Source organism: Teleopsis dalmanni, chromosome 1 (assembly GCF_002237135.1).
Source record: "Teleopsis dalmanni isolate 2A chromosome 1, ASM223713v2, whole genome shotgun sequence".
Taxonomy (NCBI): domain Eukaryota; kingdom Metazoa; phylum Arthropoda; class Insecta; order Diptera; family Diopsidae; genus Teleopsis; species Teleopsis dalmanni.
Window position 1 is genome coordinate 9,190,102 of NC_051846.1, and position 19,677 is coordinate 9,209,778.

The 19,677-nt window shown below is 27.3% G+C and overlaps 2 protein-coding genes across 2 annotated transcripts in view; one reads left to right on the forward strand and one right to left on the reverse strand.

Annotated features, from left to right (window-relative positions):
* Nucleotides 1-19,677, forward strand: part of LOC119666302 (solute carrier organic anion transporter family member 74D) — a 50,071-nt gene that overhangs the window by 3,817 nt on the left and 26,577 nt on the right. The window contains exon 2 of the mRNA XM_038075594.1: nucleotides 19,424-19,465. The gene's annotated coding sequence lies outside the window, so the exon portion shown is untranslated. The remainder of the gene's footprint in view (nucleotides 1-19,423; nucleotides 19,466-19,677) is intronic.
* Nucleotides 69-564, reverse strand: LOC119666317. The gene has a single exon (XM_038075603.1). It carries the CDS (start codon nucleotides 508-510, stop codon nucleotides 148-150), a length of 363 nt encoding a protein of 120 aa, XP_037931531.1. The 5' UTR covers nucleotides 511-564; the 3' UTR covers nucleotides 69-147.

Sequence of the window (19,677 nt, forward strand, 5' to 3'; positions counted from 1 at the left end):
TTCTAATTTCTAATTATTTAGAATAAAAGATAAAGCATTTTTAAAGTTAAAGGTTTTTTATTTATTATTACAAATTAAAAGAAAGGAATATAAATAATGTAAATAATTTAAGAAAACAATTAAGTTTAGAAAAATGTTATCAACTTATTAGAAACGCCATGAACCAGTTAAGCCACCTCCAAAGTTATTGCGGTTGTGATCAAAATTTCTACTACCCTGTGCATAGGCATCAAGATTAAAACGTCCATTATCAGATTTGTAGATATTGTGATTATATTGTAAACCAGCTTCTCGTCCAAATTGATCCTTTCTGTATGTTAAATCAATATTTCCACCTGGCGAACGTACTGATCTGTGCAAGACTGGAGTTTCGTAGTCGTAAAGATTGACTTCTTCTGGAGCTTCGTATTTGTACAGATCGAATTGCTGATCATCAGGACCAAACTCAACTGGAATAGCCAGAGCCATTGCCAAGCAACATGCCAAGAATAAAACCGTTTTAGACATCATTTTTAATAAATTCACTTAATAGTTTTTATTTTTGTAAACTCAACTCGTTGAAAATTTCTTGTTGACTGTGTAGATTTTCGGATTCATTTCGCTTTTTATACTTTTGATCTGTGATGTTCTTTGTGAAGACAATAATTATCAATTAAAAAGGGAATCACATTGATAAGAAAATTGTACAGTTTAAAAATATACCATTGTGCAGTAATATGGGAATCACCAACAAGGTGTTTTTAGCTGTTGTTTATAAAATTTTTTACTATGAAAAGATGCGAAAATTAAATTTCACAGATGTTTGCCTCTTTCACATGCTAAAGATTATATTTTATAGTCAAATAAACTGATAAGACTTAATAAAATAAATATAAAATAAAAATATTCTTTGCAAAATTACATTTTTGTATTTGCGCTATCTCAGAAACATTTTATTTTATAATTTCAAAGAAATTTTACTCACAGACTTAGTATTAATTTAATTAAATATTGCGTAGAAGAGATGATAAAGTTAAGGGCAAACCCAATCTAATTTTTTGTTTCGATTTTATTATAAAAAACATTATTTGACATGGATTGTTAGTTACTTTTCCTGTAAAGTACAATAAAATAAAATACATTAGTGAAATTATATTATATGACATAACGATGATTTCAAGAACCTACTTACCCCTGTTGGTATATGCTTCTTCTTGTTTGTTTGACAAAACTGGAGTTAGTGCCTAAAGCATTTTAACTCAATATTATGTGTGACCACTGGGATGGTCCACTGTAATAAGAGCTCCATTGAATTCTGACAATAAGTTATTCAGATGATTTTATAGATGTATTGTTTAAAGTTCAGCATATTTTTCTGATGGAATATATATTGCATTTGATTTGAGAGAGTACAATTCTAAATAAGTGTCAGCATTCACAGAATCAAAAAATTTTAGCGGTCTCTCTGTCTTTGAAATGCTTTTCCATACTCTCGGCTCTGAAATCTTTGTGTAGATCTTCGTTTTGGATATACCAAGAAGCTTTTAGTATATGTCTTAGTACATTATTCTAATAAGTTTGAAATTTTCTAATGGTGAATGTAGTAGCATTGCCATAAGTAACACGGCTATAAAATAGTTAAGATCTAATTATTTGTTTATAAAGTAGAGTTTTATTTTTCACACTTAACTTTCCTTCTGTTAATGGTTTTAGAGCATTGAGAGTTATATTACAAGCCAGCTTCTTGACCCTATACTCTAACACACGGCCATAAAATAGTTAAGATCTAATTATTTGCTTATAAAGTAGAGTTCTATTTTTCACACTTAACTTTCCTTTTGTTAATGGTTTTAGAGCATTGAGAGTTATATTATAAGCAAGCTTCTTCACCCTTATATTCTCTAGTTCTGTCAAAAGTTAGACCTATGTAAGTAAGATTTAAAGAATAATATCTGATCATGGTAAAAGTTAAACAGATTAAGTTATTAGAAACAGTAATTTCTTCAATTTAATTAAATACGTTTTTTCTTATATAAGTCATTTAATTTAATATTAAAATAATTGCAACAATTACTCTATTGGTTGTTTTCTATTTTGGCTTCTATTGGCTGAAATTTATTCGAACCTCCAAACGAGATATAAATTTTGACATGGTGGTTTAGTTTGGGTTAATATAAATTTAAGTAGAAATCAACAAAATGCAAATATTTTTCCACTTCAGAAATGAAAATTTGTGTGAACGTTTGAAATTAGCAAAATAAATTTTTTTTATTTTGTTTTTTGTTGCAATAATTGCGATAAATTTAAGTATTGACATTGCCATTGAACTAAACTTTCTTCACCAAAATCCAGGCCTTAGTGCCAGCTACATCGAATGTCAAAGAAAATAAAAGAAAAATTTACACACAGAAAAACCCAAAAAAAAAAAAAAATATGAGCAAGAAAAATGTACGTCACCCAACCGAAAACGTTTAACAGCTCACGGGCAATCTGATAAACCAGCAACCTACAGAAAGTAACAAACCCATTTTTTTTCTTAACCAAAATTTTCACACAATAAAACCAGAGAAGCAGCAGAAAGTTAATACGCCTCCACAAGCTGCAATGCTGCAGTTGCATGTGCTTGGCACCAAAACCAGGTTTGCGCTGCATCAGCTGTTGTCGCAATGCAACGTCACTTGGAGTTGCAGCACGTATTCGGAAAATTCTCTGCCGGTAACTTGTTTTCGTTAATTTATACATAAAAAGATAATCGAGTACGAAAAAAGTGAGTTGGAAATGGAAAACTGCATCATAACGAAAGTGAAATGCTGCGCAATGCTGTCAGTTACCAGCAGCAAATAGCTTAGCATGCAACAAATCAACGAACCAGTAAAACCAGCAAATAGCCCAAAAACCAAACTGGCAAAGTGGCGGTCCAGCGGACTAGCTGACTAGCTGACGAGCGAACTGGCCAACACGCCAACCTACGGTAAGTGGCACCACAAGAGCGCTATGTCGTCATTTTTCCAATGGCTTTAAAGTTTAAGCACTCGAACATGAATTTCTGTTGTACGGCCAGAGAGCGAGACTCGCTATGACGATGCTAATGCTATTGCTGATGCTGATGCTAATACTGATGCTGTGTTGATGTTGATTTTTTTGGAATTTTCTTTCATGACTCTTGTGTGTTTTCTTAATTTTTATTAATATCAATGTTGTTGGCTTTTTACTTACAGCCGCATTAGCACCGGCAGCAGATGCTGCAGCGCACGATTGACAGCTGTTGTCATTGAAAGTGAATGCATTTTTATTTTGTTTTTTTTTCTTGTTGCAATTTGCAATGTGGGCTTGCAACAATGTTGTTGATGTTTCATTGTTGCTAATATTAATATTGCAACAGCAATTTTATGCTGTGGGTGCGATGGGTTCAGTGATGCACAAATAATTTGTGCGATCGCTTATTTAAGCTATTTACAAATAAACAAAAAAAAAACAAAATACTGCATAATACGAGTTTATTAATAATTTATTAAATGCGTATTTGTCAGAAGCACTCGATTTGATTGATGTTGTTAAATTATTAATCATATTACATTGAAAAGCATCATTAAAATTTTAAATTTAAATTACATTTAATAGTAAGTAATATTACGTTACTACATTACCTGTGTTATACTACTATATCATAGTAGTATACTTATACTTAGATATACATATGTAATTTATACTATATAAGTTCAATGAATCATAAGGTTAACATAAATATAATAGTAAACAAACTTTAATTTTTATTTATTATTGATATAACAAAAAAGTAACCGACAATAAAACATTCTTTGCGTTACATACTAGAAATAGTGCAGCAGCGAGAAATATAAAGCATACAACACAAAGAGCTTATGAAACACCAGAACAACGTGCAGTTCATTTTGAAAACGTTACTACTCAGCTAGCAAAACCTGTACAAATTAAAGAAAAAAATGTATAATTGTGCAAAAAACTATAAAGTAAGAACTGTAAAACAAAATCCTATGATAAAGACTTCTTCAGAAATAGCAAAATATTTGAAAATATACAAAAATTTAACTACCGGGGAATAGTCTTAAATTTAAAATGCTTTCCAAATCTTAAATTTGATCGAGTAATCAAAAAATAATCAAATTATTAAAATTATTATTTAATTTTTATTTAATTAGTTTATAGTCTGTATATAATTTGTTGGACTGCAAGTGCTAGACTTAGAACTCGTCCGAGTTCGAATATTTTCTAAGATTACTAATAATAAGTACTTGCCAATACTCAAAACAACAATGTATGGTCCGCCAAATTGCAATAAATCAATTAAAATTTTTGTTGTTGTTTCTTCATTACTGTTCGAACCCTTCTAACTTATAAATATTTTTTTTTCGTCATAAGACGAAAATATGTATGAAAGCTATATATTTTGTACATAGTATAATTAATGAAATAGTATTGAGTATATATATATATATTTCGCATCCTTATACCTCAGTAGATTTATGTTGAATGCTTTAAATACTTAAAATAACATTGTTAACACTTTGTCGTTATATCGATGTACATAATTGAATTATATCTCTTTTAAATATTTTTTACTTATATTATTTCCCATAGGAGCCACTATCTGAATCACTTCAAATAGGAATTGGAATGCTTATGACACCTATTAATAGTAATCAAGTACATTTCTCTCCAATCACATTTTCGGCCTTACTTTTTTATATATAAAAATTTATGGCACTAGACACATCCGTAATTATCAGTTATGTTTGATATATGTATGCCACTCAGTGCTGTTAAATCAAGACCACGAAATAGGTATCTCTTCATAAGTCTCTGAATCGCACCTTAATTTCTGATTCCATTGTTAATCTTTGTCTGTCAATCAACCATAGACTGCTGTTACTCTAAATGACCTTGTTTAATTCTCTATTGTGTCGAACTCTAAAATAAAAACTGGAGGATCTACATATATAAACTACTGTATCAAAATAGTAGTCATAATGGCTTGATTTAACAATGTTTTTAAGTGATCAATTATCATATTGAATATAATAACTAAAATACTTTCGCTGTAATACATCACAACGTTATCATTGCTAATAATATAGTGCAATACTTTGCAAAATATAGTAAAAATATAAATAATAAGTGAAATTATAAAACACTTGCATATAAAAAATGTATTTATCTATGCATCCAGCATCCAGCGTCCAGCAATAAACCACATAAACCATGTAAACAAATACATATAATAATTTTAAATTTATGTGACGTAAAATATCGCTACATATGCTTGAGCATAAAAATAGTCACATCTTCATACCATAAATACCAAGACTATGTATTGCGACTGTGTTAAACAATATATAAAATAAGATTGTGCTGTGAGGATCACTTTTGTGATGTTGTGGGTATATCTGTACCACAAGACATCTTTTTGATGTGAACTTCACAGTGCACACACATCTATAAATCATGAGTCCAGTTTGACGCTAGTTTGATTGCATCGTACGGTCATTGAATTAATGTCAACATAAACATGGATATTAACATATCATTTTGACATGCGTTTACCGATGCAAAAGTATCTTACTCACCCGCTCTGCTGGCTGAGCTGTATTAAGTTTTTTGCCATATCAAATACGTGTACCACACCATGACTTTTTTGCGTTTATGGTTATTTCATATGCACTCATATCAATTTTCAAGTTAAACACTTAAAGCCAAACATAAAATTCTATTAATGACTCACATGCTTAATGGTTAGGCATTTTTATTTTAATTTTTTCTTCTGTTTCGCCATAAAAACAACATAGATCTACTATTACTCTACGTCACTAATATATTACACCTTCTCCATCGAAGTTCATCAACGTCCTTCGTTCATAGCTTAATTGGTTCAACAACTCTGTCGACTTGACATTGAGACAGAAAATCTCTTGCAATGTCTATACACTTAAGTTGACAGCAGGGAATTACAAAAAGAAGACAAATTATAAAAGAAATAAAAGCAATGATCATTTAAATTTTATTTAAAAAGATTCAAGATATCGTATCAGAAAAACCACAAGAACTCCAGAACAGCATCCAGAACAGTAAAAGTAACGACCAGAAGAATGATTCTATGCTCATTGATTCTGCGCACATCAATTCTTCACTTTACACATTTTTTACAATCGCTATTAAAGTAATTTACAACAACACCAAGCATAACGTCGACTGTCGACATCACTGTCGACATCGCAAAGAAGAATCAAGAACAATTTGTTTATATAGAAAAATAATAAAAAAAAATTTCTGAAGTGGAAAGACACAGATTCTTTGTTGATGCATTCTGGGATCCTGGAAAGCAATACAGGCGAAGAAATTACAGTGGGAGAAATTAAAGAAATAAGTCAAATTTTCATTAAACATTTTCGTGTTCTCTCTTAGATTTAAAATATTTTACGGAAAGAAGAATTTTTCTTATTTTTTGCAATTTTTGAGGTGCTTTTATTTTCCTTCTGCTTTTTTCTTCTTCTGTTATTGCCGTTTTTTTTTCAATTGCCCTTAGTGTTGTTGTAATGTATAGATGCGTGCATGCGAGAGTTTAAATGTAAGTAAATATCAAGTTATTGTAATATAAAATTAAATTGTATCTAATAGGAATTTAAAAAAAATTAAAAGGAGTTAAACTTTGTAGTTCCACTTTTTATCTGAAATTAAATAATTATCTTATGTTTGGTTCAGGTTTTGACTAATTCGATTTTGTTTTACTTCAAGCACTTCACGATATATATATATAATTTATCTTTTTAAATCAATTTGAAAATATTAACGAATTTGTATTTATTATATTATGACCTTTTTATCTTATTATGTTTGTTTTATTTTTTTTTGTTTGATTCACGAGGACAATATCACTAGAATACTTAACTTCAGTAAGCTTATAACTTCCTTAATAATACTTTTAACTACCATATTTAATTTCAATCCATGTTTGTGCTACAGCATCATGACTGTTTTGATGTTTTTCTTTGCAAATTAGACCTGGCAATTTTTTTAGACAGTTAACTTTTGTGTTATTAATATTCTCAATTTTATCAAAAAAAATTAGATGCTCGACCTATTAGTTACTTTCTATCAATAAATTTTTATAAAGCTTGTTCCAATCGGCTCCAGAGACATGTAAACAAAGAGCCTAACAGGTTCCTCTGTACAATAGGTTTAATCCGATGACTTTATTGAAGGAAACAACATAATTTATTTGTTATTTAACTTTAAGAAAGGATTTTAAACATATCTTAGTAAAAATATATAATGGTATTAAAACCACACTACTCGTAAATTCTCTTGCAACTAGTTTAAGTATTAACAAACATTAACAAACATTAATAAAGGTTAATAAAGTTTAATAAAACCTTTTGTTTTAAAATGAATAAAATTTTTAACCAAATTCTTTAATTAAATTTATGAAGCTGAATGTTTATGTCTAGACTGAGTTTAAACTTGGTCTTCAAAACATTGTGCGTGAAATTATTTAGAATCGGCCAAGATCTTTACTTAATTTTATAGAACTTTATTCAAACATTTCAAAAACGTTATTAATCCGTATTTTGGCTCACCATCTGGGTCAATAAAAAATATATGTGCGATTTATTGCATATAAATTGACGGACTACCAAAAATTGTTCTTCTCTAAATTCTCCGAATTAACCTTCTGTGAAAAGCTATTTTATTGATGAAAGAAAAGTGTTTTGTTGACACATTAGGAATCAAGAAAGCATATACTGACAAACTAAGGGACTGTCAGCTCCAACGCAATAATCTTGCTTCTATGCTTCCAAATGTTATAAAATTTGGACAGTAGAGTAATGATTGATATAGCTTACCAAGGCACTTAATTGTCAATAAGAGACCTTAAATATCTACCTCTTATGCAATATATATATTATTAACTATTCCTCTTTGGATTGCAACTTAACATATGTTATATCTTCTTCTTAGGGTCCGTTTGCCCTAGTGGGGCTGCAACTTACTTTATGTACACCAAACGAAATATTCTTTGTTTACTCATGAATTTAGGAATATCATTTCAATAAAATAATATCAAACAAATATAATCTGATCTGATCTTGAAAATGTGATATAATTTTTTAAAAATTTTTTAAAATACGTTATTTTGTTTTTATCTAATCTGTGTTCACTCCTATTTTCACGCAGCACATAAAACAAAAGTGAATGTTCATTTTATGCTGCAACTTCAAGTGCAAGCAACTAACTCACTCTCCAATGTGCAACAATGCATATATGCATTAAGTGCACATATTTATACTTATATACATGCACTCATATATAATATATTTATTTGTAGCAGGTAAACCTGGTATGCAGTACAAGAAATTTGTTTTTGTCTTTGCATCTCACTCTACCATGTCATGCTAATAGACTACGATTAGCTCTAGTGTCTATATACTATTTACATATAGATTTGAATAGTATACTTTTCTCTTTATATAAAATATTTTTAAAAGTTTTATTCTTTATTCTTGATCAGTTGGAAAAATTCTGGAAAACTCAGACTAGCTAAGCACAAATTTGACGGAATAATTGCAAAGCAGCAGAACAAGATTTTCCAGTTTTTAGTTAAATTCCTTCAAGTATTTTATTTTTAACTAAGACGTTGAGATGCTAAGGTGCTAAGACGCAACTGCAGCATGTCCAAAGGGCATGATTTAAGGAAGGAGTTTATTCAATTATGCACAACAAGATTTTTGTGGTGCTGCTGCGTTTCATATGAAATGGAAATGCAATTCAAGTTTAGTAATCACTTACTATTTTTTTAATTTATTTTCACTAATATTAATAATATGTATTTCATCAATTAGTAGTTATATAGAATTTTTGAATCAATTCGTTTATACTAAAAAATATTTTAAAATATTGAAATAAAAAAAATAAATAAAAACAAAAATAATTATTATAAATATATGTGTATATAATATTTTTTTATTTATTCAACACCTAAAATATTTTATACAAATATATATATATATAATAAAAAAATATTAAAATATTTTTCTATTATTTTTTATTTATTTAATATCTTGACTATTATCTGTAGTTTTTACCAGAAATCAATTTTATACCATATAATATAGATTTTATACATGTATTGTTCTTAAACTATAACATTATGAGAATTATTTAATTTATTAAATCTGTGAATCTATGACAGATTACACTTTGACCGCCTATTCGCCGAATTTTTTTATGCCATCTTGTTATTACTCTTCCTTGTGATTAAAGTTTCCTATGTACGAAGGGTTTTTATGATACATTTTACATTATTCAATATAAGTGCACTACTCTAACCTACTTGTTTTCTATGACATTTTCATAATTTTTTTGATATCAGTATCGGACAGTTTCTCAAGGTAGTTGAAAAAGTGTTTTCGAACATTATAGTTCTGCAGAGATCGGGCTTATGCATAATAAAAAAAATTTCCTTCCTCTCTTTTAAGAATTCGCAAAGTTCGGTAAAAAAATAAATAAATTTCTGTGTATGCCAACCCAATATATAAAGCTTAATGGCCTGTTTCAAAGAAGATAATATTACGGAGTTTAGCCCTACCCAACTTAATGAGTTTTTTAATTTTAGATAAATTTATGTATTCGATATTAGCTTACTCTTAAACACTAATGGTCTTGTTTTACAGTATTATCATATACCATTAAATATTATCATTATCATATATAAATAACTAGAAAATAATTGATATATTTTATATCTACATGCCAATGCAACTGCTTTACAGTCACTATGACTTATGCAAATGATGGATATATTACTATATCTACTAACCTCATTCAGACATTCAACATAAGTTTTGGTTTAATAAATGGTGAACGCAACGTTTTCATTGTTGCTTGACTATCAGTAGACAATCTTATATCAGTTATCACATTTAGTAATTTATAATGTGTATTAAATAAATGCATCTTTCGTTCTCTTATTGTATATGATATGTATGGTTTATGTATGTTTATTTAAAATCAAATTTTATGATCTTATTTCTGGCATAATCATTTATTATTAAATAATTAATTTGTTTAACAAGAGATTGTTAAAGTCTTTAGCATCATAAACATTAAATTTTTTTAAGTGAAGAAGAAAAATTCTTTAAAATTGACAGTTCCATTTACATATCTTCAAATCTTATATGTTCTATTTGTGACGAGAAGCCAGTTCGAGCAAACCAGTTTGGTTCAACTCAGTCTTGAAATCTGACAGAAAGATTTATCTGTTCAAGTTTGTTTTCCTCAGATATTTTTGTTTGATTTCTGGCTTGGTACTTGCAAGTGGGATAACAATATTCGAGAAATAAATGACAGAAAGCAGAGCGCCTATCTTGGCAAGGTCGTCTATCCTACACTTGCCCTAGCTGTCACTGTGACCAGATACACGAAACCCCCAACATTCTTAAATTGTTAATAAAGTCGCTGTAGCGCTCATCAGAGATTTGATAACAACTTGACTGAACGCGAAGATTACTATGTTCACATCAGGGATCATATTATCTAGTACCCTTATTTCTTCATATAACTTGTTTTCCTTTAATTTTTAAAATTATTATTTTTCTTTTAATCTCAAAAAATTTATTTAATTTTAAAGTTACTCAAAATTGAAGTTATTTGACAATGTATCTAAATTGTTAAGTATTTTGCTATCTTGAGTTATTTTTATGCATTGTGACCCAATTTTCGCTTTCTATGAAGACGAATGCACGTAATCGCACTGCTCATATATGCAATTACGAAGACTCTTTTTCAGATACGCATTTTTATCTATTTTTGTAGCTTTATAAATAGATTTCAACAAATTTGAATGCATTTTAAATGCTTGAAAAAATTTTTTTATTTATTTTATACATTCTGAATAATATCTATAATTGCTGTGTATTCTATATAATAGCACATAATTTTTATCAATGAATAAAATGCAATTTTGCGTTATTCATTCAATTAACTGTTTTATTTATATTTTTTATTTATCATTATTTTTACATAATACTCGTAGTTGCATTACTTATCCAGTGACATTATTTCACATTACTTAAACTTATTCCAGTAAACTAGTTTATCCGCTTGACTTATTGTTAATAATAATTTACTAGAATTATTTAATTTGCATAATTGTATTGTGTAACTTTTGCCTCAGATAGAAAAGTGCAATGAACATTGCATGTTGATGAGCTTATGGTAGGCAGGCAATATGCAATATGCAATCTAACGACCTTTTATGGTTCTGGCATGAGCATTAAGAGTTGAAGATGCACGTCATGCACCGCACTTTGACAAGTTTAAAATAAAAAAAATTTAGTTTTTATACTTTAAGTACTATCAAGCAATTTATATTTATTTAAGAAGAAATTTTTTCTTTATACTGTACTATTGTAGGCAAGTGTGAGATATTAATATTTAAAAAATTTTATTTAAAAGATATGTGTGCAAAAAATATAATTATTATTTGTATGCTTTTATACATTCTTAAAAATTTTTTTTATATTTTAAAACAATAAAAAATAAAAAAATAAAGTCTTATAAAAAATTTATAATATAACCTTATGATATACAAATAGCCAAAAGCTAAAATAAAAAACAAAAAAAAATGTTCATGATATTCCAATTAGAAAATTTATAATATGACAATAGAATACATGAAAAATCCAAATAATAATGATTAAGTAAAAAATTCCTTTTATGAAATTCGTATAATATAGTTTGTAATATAACAATATGTGAGATAAATAGTTTAAAGCTGAAATAAAAAATAAAGTAAAAAAAGTAAATAATTAAAAATAAAAATTTTTAGTTGAAATTCTAATAAGAAAATTTGCAATATAACAATATGATATATATTCCAAAACTAAAATAGAAAGAAAAATAAAAAATAAATATTTTTATTTATTTATCGGTTATGGTATTTACCAATATGAAATACAAATATTTAAAAACTAAAATAAAGAAAAATAATTTTTTTATTGAAATTCTAATAAAAGAATATTATATATAAGTAGTCAGAAGCTGAAATAAAAAATGATATAAGATAATTGAAAATTTCAAACTTTAAATTTTTTTAATGAAATTCTAATAAGAAAATTTGTAATATTATATTACAAAATGACAAAAATTGTCAAAAGCTAAAATAAACACAACAATTAAAAAAAATTATTTATAGTATATGGGTGAATATATATTAAATATATTTATAACATAACAATATAAATAGTCAAAAACTTAAATGTAATTTAAAATAAAAAATAAAAAAAAAATTTTTTTATAAAATTCTTGTACGAAAATTTTTAATTATTATTATAAAAATTTTCGTTATATAAGATATATAAATATGTAGTCATTTATTTATATATAAATAATTTAATCTATATATTCTGCTTCACTCAGCACCATTCCTTTCAAACATAACTCATACGCAATGTATTCCAATTGTTACTTCACTAAAATTTTATTCAGAAATTACACTCTTATAAAGAATTTAAAATAATCGATGTACTTACAATACTTATTAAATACTGAATAATTAAAATTCTTCTTATTAATTCAATTTAAAATGAAAAATGAAAACCAATATTTTAGTGCAGCTGTTACGAGTAACTGGTAATGTTCCTAGCAACATTTCAAAGAACGCACCCAACACTGAGATTAACAGTAAATGTTGCGAAATCAGCACAATAAATTTTTAAGCCACAACAGCCAACAAAAAAGCACAAAGCAACAACAAGTGCACTCAAGCTAAGCTAATTACATTGATAACACAACATGTACAAGTCAAACACAAAACAGCAAACAACAACAATAACGCAACAATAACGAAAAAAAATCAAAAACAATTTTTATATAAAAAACCCAAAACCAAATTATTTCTTTGACTGCATTCAAACGGCTTCCAACATAGCCAAAAACGAAAAATACAAAAAATGTTTGTTAACAAGTTGCAACATGCTCAAGTGTTTGCTGTCGTTGCCATGTCGCTGCATGTTAACATACCTGTATCGTACCAGAAGAATGCAATAAAGCTCAAAACTATTTCAAAGACTTGTATGCGTTAGTTTACGTTTGCTACTTGACACCGTTATTTATGACTTACTTTAAAACCACATACAACAACAACAACAACGGCAAACACAGAAGCAACAATTATCTATTTACCTGAAAATGTTGCAGCAACATTTCGAAACTACGTCAAACCACCAACACCTCTACTACCTTGTTTAGTGTGCAATTTATGTCATTGCACTTGCGAGTCGCGAATGCAATAGAAGTGTGTACATTAATACACATATTTGTATGTGTGAAAAATTTTGTAAGTTTTAATTACCATTTAATTTCATTTTCCAAAAATATATATATAAATTAATTGATTTTTTTTTGTTATAGCACACATATGTGTGCATATGTATGTGTGTTTATAAAACTTCTTTAACACAATCCAATACATACAATACGGACGGGTATTACTAACTCGTGCACTCGTGCGCATTCCAAATCCAATAACTAAGCAGCATCATATCACACTAATCGTGCCGTGCTCTGTCTGCTATTGATTGTTGCGATAAAAATAATAAACATCATAATCATTTTGATAATGACAGTGATAATGATGATTAAAATGATGATGGCGTTGATCCTCAACGCATGTTTCATTAATCGTTCAACTGTGCAACGTCACTGTGCTTGGCGCCACAACTGCAGTAAACAAAAAATGCATGCCATTACATACCAAAGAAAAAATGTATTAAATGAAAATAAAACCAAAAGAAAAAACTGAAAAAAAATTCAAATGAAAAAAAGCTATCAAGAGAGTTTAAGCACACTTGATCATTTTCACTTTCACTTAATTATGTCACGATGATAAAAGTGATTTGCTTTTTACTGCTGCCGTTGCCGTTGCTGCTGCTGCTGCTGGTGGTGCTGCTATTGCTGTTGATGTTATTAATAATATTGTTATTGTTTTTTTTTTTATTTTATGCACTGATGCTACAGCGTTGCCATAATTAATATTGGGGAAAAAAAAAAAAAATTCCTACCTGTATTTTATTTTCCGTTTAAAAATATATAAAAAAAAAAAATTTCATTGATATTAATAAATAACACAAATTATATAAGTACATAAAAATACAAAAATTCTATATATTAAGTCTGAGCTCATAATTTTCTTTAAATAAATTTATTTTTTATTTCTTTTGAATATTTTTTTTTGTTTTTGCAAAAAATTAGCAATATTTTATGTTTGTTTGCCGGTGTGTTTGACTCTGGCATGTCTGTTGCGCAAAAATTACATAAATTTTAATGTTGCATGCTTCCGCACATAACAAAAAAAACAACAACAACAAAAAACAACGAACACCAACAACAATACATATTAAAATATAATAACCAAAACAAAATATGTTTTTCTTTTATTTTATTATTATTGCTGTTCTCAGCTTTTCTGTTTCGTTTGGTTGTTTCGTCTAAAAGGAACGATTTAAAACAAAAAAAAAGCTATTCTTTTTTTTTTCTCTCGGTATGTTCCTTTATTTTACTTATTGTTATTATTGTTGTTATTGTTGTTGCAGAACACACAAGACTTTATAAAACTTTTATGCCAACAACCCCTAAATATGTGTAGTTTATGGTTTTTGTTGTCTTGTTTTTGTAATTGTCGTCTTGTTTTGTTTGGGTTAATATAACTTTTGTTGTCGTAGGCTTTATTCTACATGAATCATTCTTTTTTTGTGAAAAGATTATTGAATTTTACAAGGATAATTTGAGTGAAGTAAGTGAGTGAAATACTTAAACTTAGCGAAATTTTTAAGAAGTTTTGATGATGTTATTTTATGTAAATATATTTTTTACTATTTTGTTTTTTAATAGTAAAAGAAGCAACAAATATTTGAGCAATGAATCTTTGATTTAAATGGAGACGAAACTAAAAGAACAACTAAATGAAATGCAGTAACACATGTAGATATAAAAAGTGCAACAGATTACTATCATAAAATTCTTTAAAAAAATTTATTATATTTATTATATAACAATAAGATATACATATACCTAAATAGTTATTTTTTAATAGTTTAAATAAATAGTTTAAATATTTCGAATCTCTTTGAGAGTCATCATCAGGATCACGATTTAACATAAATTAATATTACTACAACTATATTTACGTCATCCTCTTTATTCTATCGTCTATAGTGCAATATAGCTCAATTTTTGTAATTCTTTTTTCCCTTTTATTAGCTGAAAAAATAATATCGTTCTTAACAAATGTTATTCCAAGCCATAACTCTTAATTTCTATATTAAAAATATTCAATAATTTTGAAAAGTCTTCTATCTTATTACTTCGCAGTTTAACAATGTCATATAAGACAATTATTATAAAATAATTATTTTGCTATCAAAATTTTAAATGACATTATTCATGTTCTAAAACTAAATGAATACTCAACATTGTTTAAAATTCTTATAGTGCAGATTCCTTTTCAAAAACATTATAATAACACAAAGTATAAAGCAACTACAATTCAATATATAATAAAATAATTTTAACACTACAAAAAAAAATTCATTTTAAATTGTCTGAGCTAATATATTACCGCCATAGTTGTAATGTCTCGCGTAAGTTAATTAATTTTACATCATTTTGATAATTATTATGCAATCTCTCATAATATTGAATGTATAAAAAATCTATTAAACAATATTTCGAACCACTATTTTCACTTTCAATTAAAACAAAAACAAAAACAACATGATTTGAGAAAGCAAATCCGTAAATTCCACAAATCAACTCAAAATGCATTATTGCTCTTTTTGCTCAACAAAAGCATCTGAATCTGTTAACAATGCTCCAAGTTGCTCTTCGTTTAAAATGCATATTGCACTTGTGCAAAATGAGTGCTACAGCTGGCAGCTGCACGTAATTGCTGAAAATTGAGTCGCTTACCAACACTTCAAAAACTTTATGCATATAACAAATAAAACTCAAATAATTGAAATTACTGCAGGAAAAGTGAATTGATTTGAGTGTTGAAGACCTCTTAATGCACATCTTGCCCAAATGCAAATCGTATAAAATATTGCTTATGTGTTGGTGAGGTTAACTCTTGAGTGCATTAAGTTTACCTAAAGTTCACATTTTTATGTACGTGTAAGCTCCTGACAAAGTAGTATAGTTTCTGCGCTATAAAAAGCACTCTCACTTCAACACACAGATACACATAAATACACTCTTAAATAATCTTGCAATTATTCATATGCATTCTCGCATTTATATTGCCATTAATTGCAAAGAGTTTAATTGGAGCAACGTCTTTGGCGTACACATACCCTGCGACCCCTTTTGTAATGCAAGCTATCAACAACATTTATTCTTTAGTTTTGTTGTTTTTGTTTTTGTTTTTGATTTTATAAAGCTCAAATATATTTCGGTATTCGTTTGTGTTGGTAATTTTGCCTGTGACTGACCTAACTCAATGCAATTGTCGTTGCATGTGTCATTAACTTTTTTTTATTATTTTTAAATTGTTCTCATTTGTCTTCATTTAAATTGGCGTGCAGTTTGTTAATATATTAAATGGCTCTTGTTATTGTTGTTGTTATTGTTATGTTAATGACTGTGTTTATGCTGTGCAGTTTTATTAATAGTTTTTTTTTTATGAAATTTTTTTATTTATTATTAATATTGCAATAACTAAATATTTTAAAATTAATATTAAAAATATGTATAATAAAATATGTTGACAATTTTTCTTATCTACTTTTAATGTTTATTTTTGTTGGTATGTTTAACAATAACTGCTAACTTACGACACTCGTTCAGTGGCTTTGCACAACACCAAGTAGTTGGCATCGTTTTAATTACATTCGTAAATGCTAAGTAATGCGTGAGATCTGAAGTAGTGTCATTTCTCGTGCTAATGTTTTTGTAGTTGTTATCGTCAATGCATGTTAATTAAATGAAATTATTAAATATGTACTCATTTTAAAATAGCTAAAGGTTCATATACATACATATATAATATAATGAAGAAATTAATCAATTTTGAAATATTTTTATTCATGTGTTGGATTGGGGAAATAGTGCATATGCATAGCAAGATATCGGCATATATCACTCATGCAAATATATTGGTTTAGTGATCAGAATTAATCGTTCATGTAACACCTAACATATTTTAAAGGTTTTATAAGAAGTATTTATATATGTACCTGGACATCATCGTTATGTTCCGCTTTTACAACTCGATGTGGCTTAGAGTTTGCTCGCATATAGACGAATACTAGCCACAATTTTGCAATTTTGGACATTCAATATTGTTAAGTGGTCCAAATTGGATAAGAAACGTGCCAGTCAGCTGCTTCCAATCAGCTAGGAGTAAATTGTTTAGGATTACGGTATCGGTACTGACGGATCACTGTATATTAGAAAGACATATTATAAGACTGAGTGTGCCCTATAATAAATTTTGTCGAAATTGTGGCTCTGCGGGTGAGGAAAAAATTTATAATCTTTAGGATATTTAACTTACCGAACTGATAGCTCATCATCCTGCAAAGTTATGGATTTAGCGAATTTCATAGACTTGTCAGGTTGCACTTTCACTTGAATAGAGAAGTTAGCGTTCATACAGTGATCTCTAGTAGGCGTATGATCGTAGATTATTTATTACATAGTGTTATTATACATTTTTGCATTTTTTAATTTTATAATAAATGTTGTATTGTAACTTTATTAAGGAATGGGGTATCAGCCTTAATAATTACTAAGTACGGATAACATTAACTCATTACAGTTTTGTTTGGCGGCAATATTAACTAAAGAAATCCATACTATTAATAATTATATTATGTTCAACTGGTTGGCAAGAAGATGTTGGGATTAGAACTCTTTGTCTTTAATGGTACCAGTTAGAGACATTGTCTTATATCAATATTTATAAAATAAAATTTTACATACGTATATTTCTTACTAATTTTAATTTATTTTCGCCTTAATATTTTATTGCTATTTATAAAATCATTTATTTAACAATTCAAATATTCTAAGTGAAAGTAGATGAACTTAGTCATAACATATGTATGATTAATATCAAATTCACAAAACTCGATTCCTTATTTAAAAAAAATTTTAAATATTAATGTAAGCTATAAACAAATCGTAGTATCAAAAGCTTGTAGCTAATTTTGTGTAACAAAAACAAAAAAAATAATCAATTTAAATAATGCAAAGCAAAAATCGATAATAATAATCACACTAGGAAAATAATTTTTATTGTTAAAGAAACAAAAACTTGAATATATTTATTTTTTATAAATTCGTTTTCAAATTCTCAGCAGAAAGTCATTTATATAAAAAATGGACCACACATTAATCTTCCAAATTATCACGTTCAAAGCAATTTTTTTTTAAATATTTGCATTTTTAATTTTTATTAATTTTCGAGACGCCAATATATTCTTATTCTTATGCTATAAATAAAAGCATATATTCCTCAAGCCTAATCCATACTGTTCCTATTTTTTCTGTTTTTTGCAATATATATTTTTGATGAAAATTGTGTCATTTAGCGCAATTTTTAAGCAATTTAATTTCATTTTATTATGCAAATTTGTTAAATTACAAAAAGACATAAATTAAAGATAAAAAATTTTAAGAATTTTATATAGCAAATAAATTAATTGCATATACTTAGTATAATTTTTTATATAAGTATTGTTGTTTCAAAGTATACTCCTATATTGTTGGTTGTTTACTGCTTGAATTCATACAAAACAATATACGAGCATATCTGAATGCAATACATTCAAGTGAATTCAAAAAGCAATAATATTAAATAATTTTTAAAAAAAATTGCGCTTAATTCTGCGAAATTATATTGTATCTACGTCAATGATTATAACTTTGGGAGATGCAATTAACGTCCTTCGACTCATTTGTTGTCTGAAGATTACTTATTAAATAATAAATTACCAAATTGATACCGGACAAAAAAAAAACATTTAATTGTAAAATGCAATATATATGACATATGGGTAAAATTTGCAATATATAGTATATAAAAAAATCTTTTGTAAACAATATAAATTTACTTATTTCTTTAGCATCCGCATACAATTTGCAAGTTAATCTGCATTTTAAACTCATCCAGCATTTATTTTTTCAATTTATTAAATACAATTATGACCCAAATTCCCATATACTGTATATTGTATATATATTGACAATGTAAATATATATGTATATTTATTCACATGTAATATTCGCATATTTATATAAATATATATTTTTATTTTTCCATATCTAGACATACGCAAATTTTTTTGTATTGAATTGTTGATCATCAAATCCATATTCAATTAAAAAAATAAATATTTTCTTTTCATTACAGAATTGCATTTTAATTCATTTTTACATCAATAAAATATAAAAGGTAAGAACAATTAAATTTATTAACAAATTATTACCGCATAAAAATTATCATTTTTTTTTTTGAATATTGCACTTATGTTTTGTTTGGTTGGAATACATAAATTTCCCTCAGACCTTGATTCTTATTGTATGGTTCTACCCATTATGGCAAGAAATCTGTTCCTCAAGATTAAATCACAACTACTAATAAAATTTTTTTATTTGTATTTTTAT

What these genes read in the sequence shown, in the direction of transcription:
- LOC119666317 (XM_038075603.1), bottom strand. Translation starts at nt 510, where the DNA reads ATGATGTCTAAAACGGTTTTATTCTTGGCATGTTGCTTGGCAATGGCT.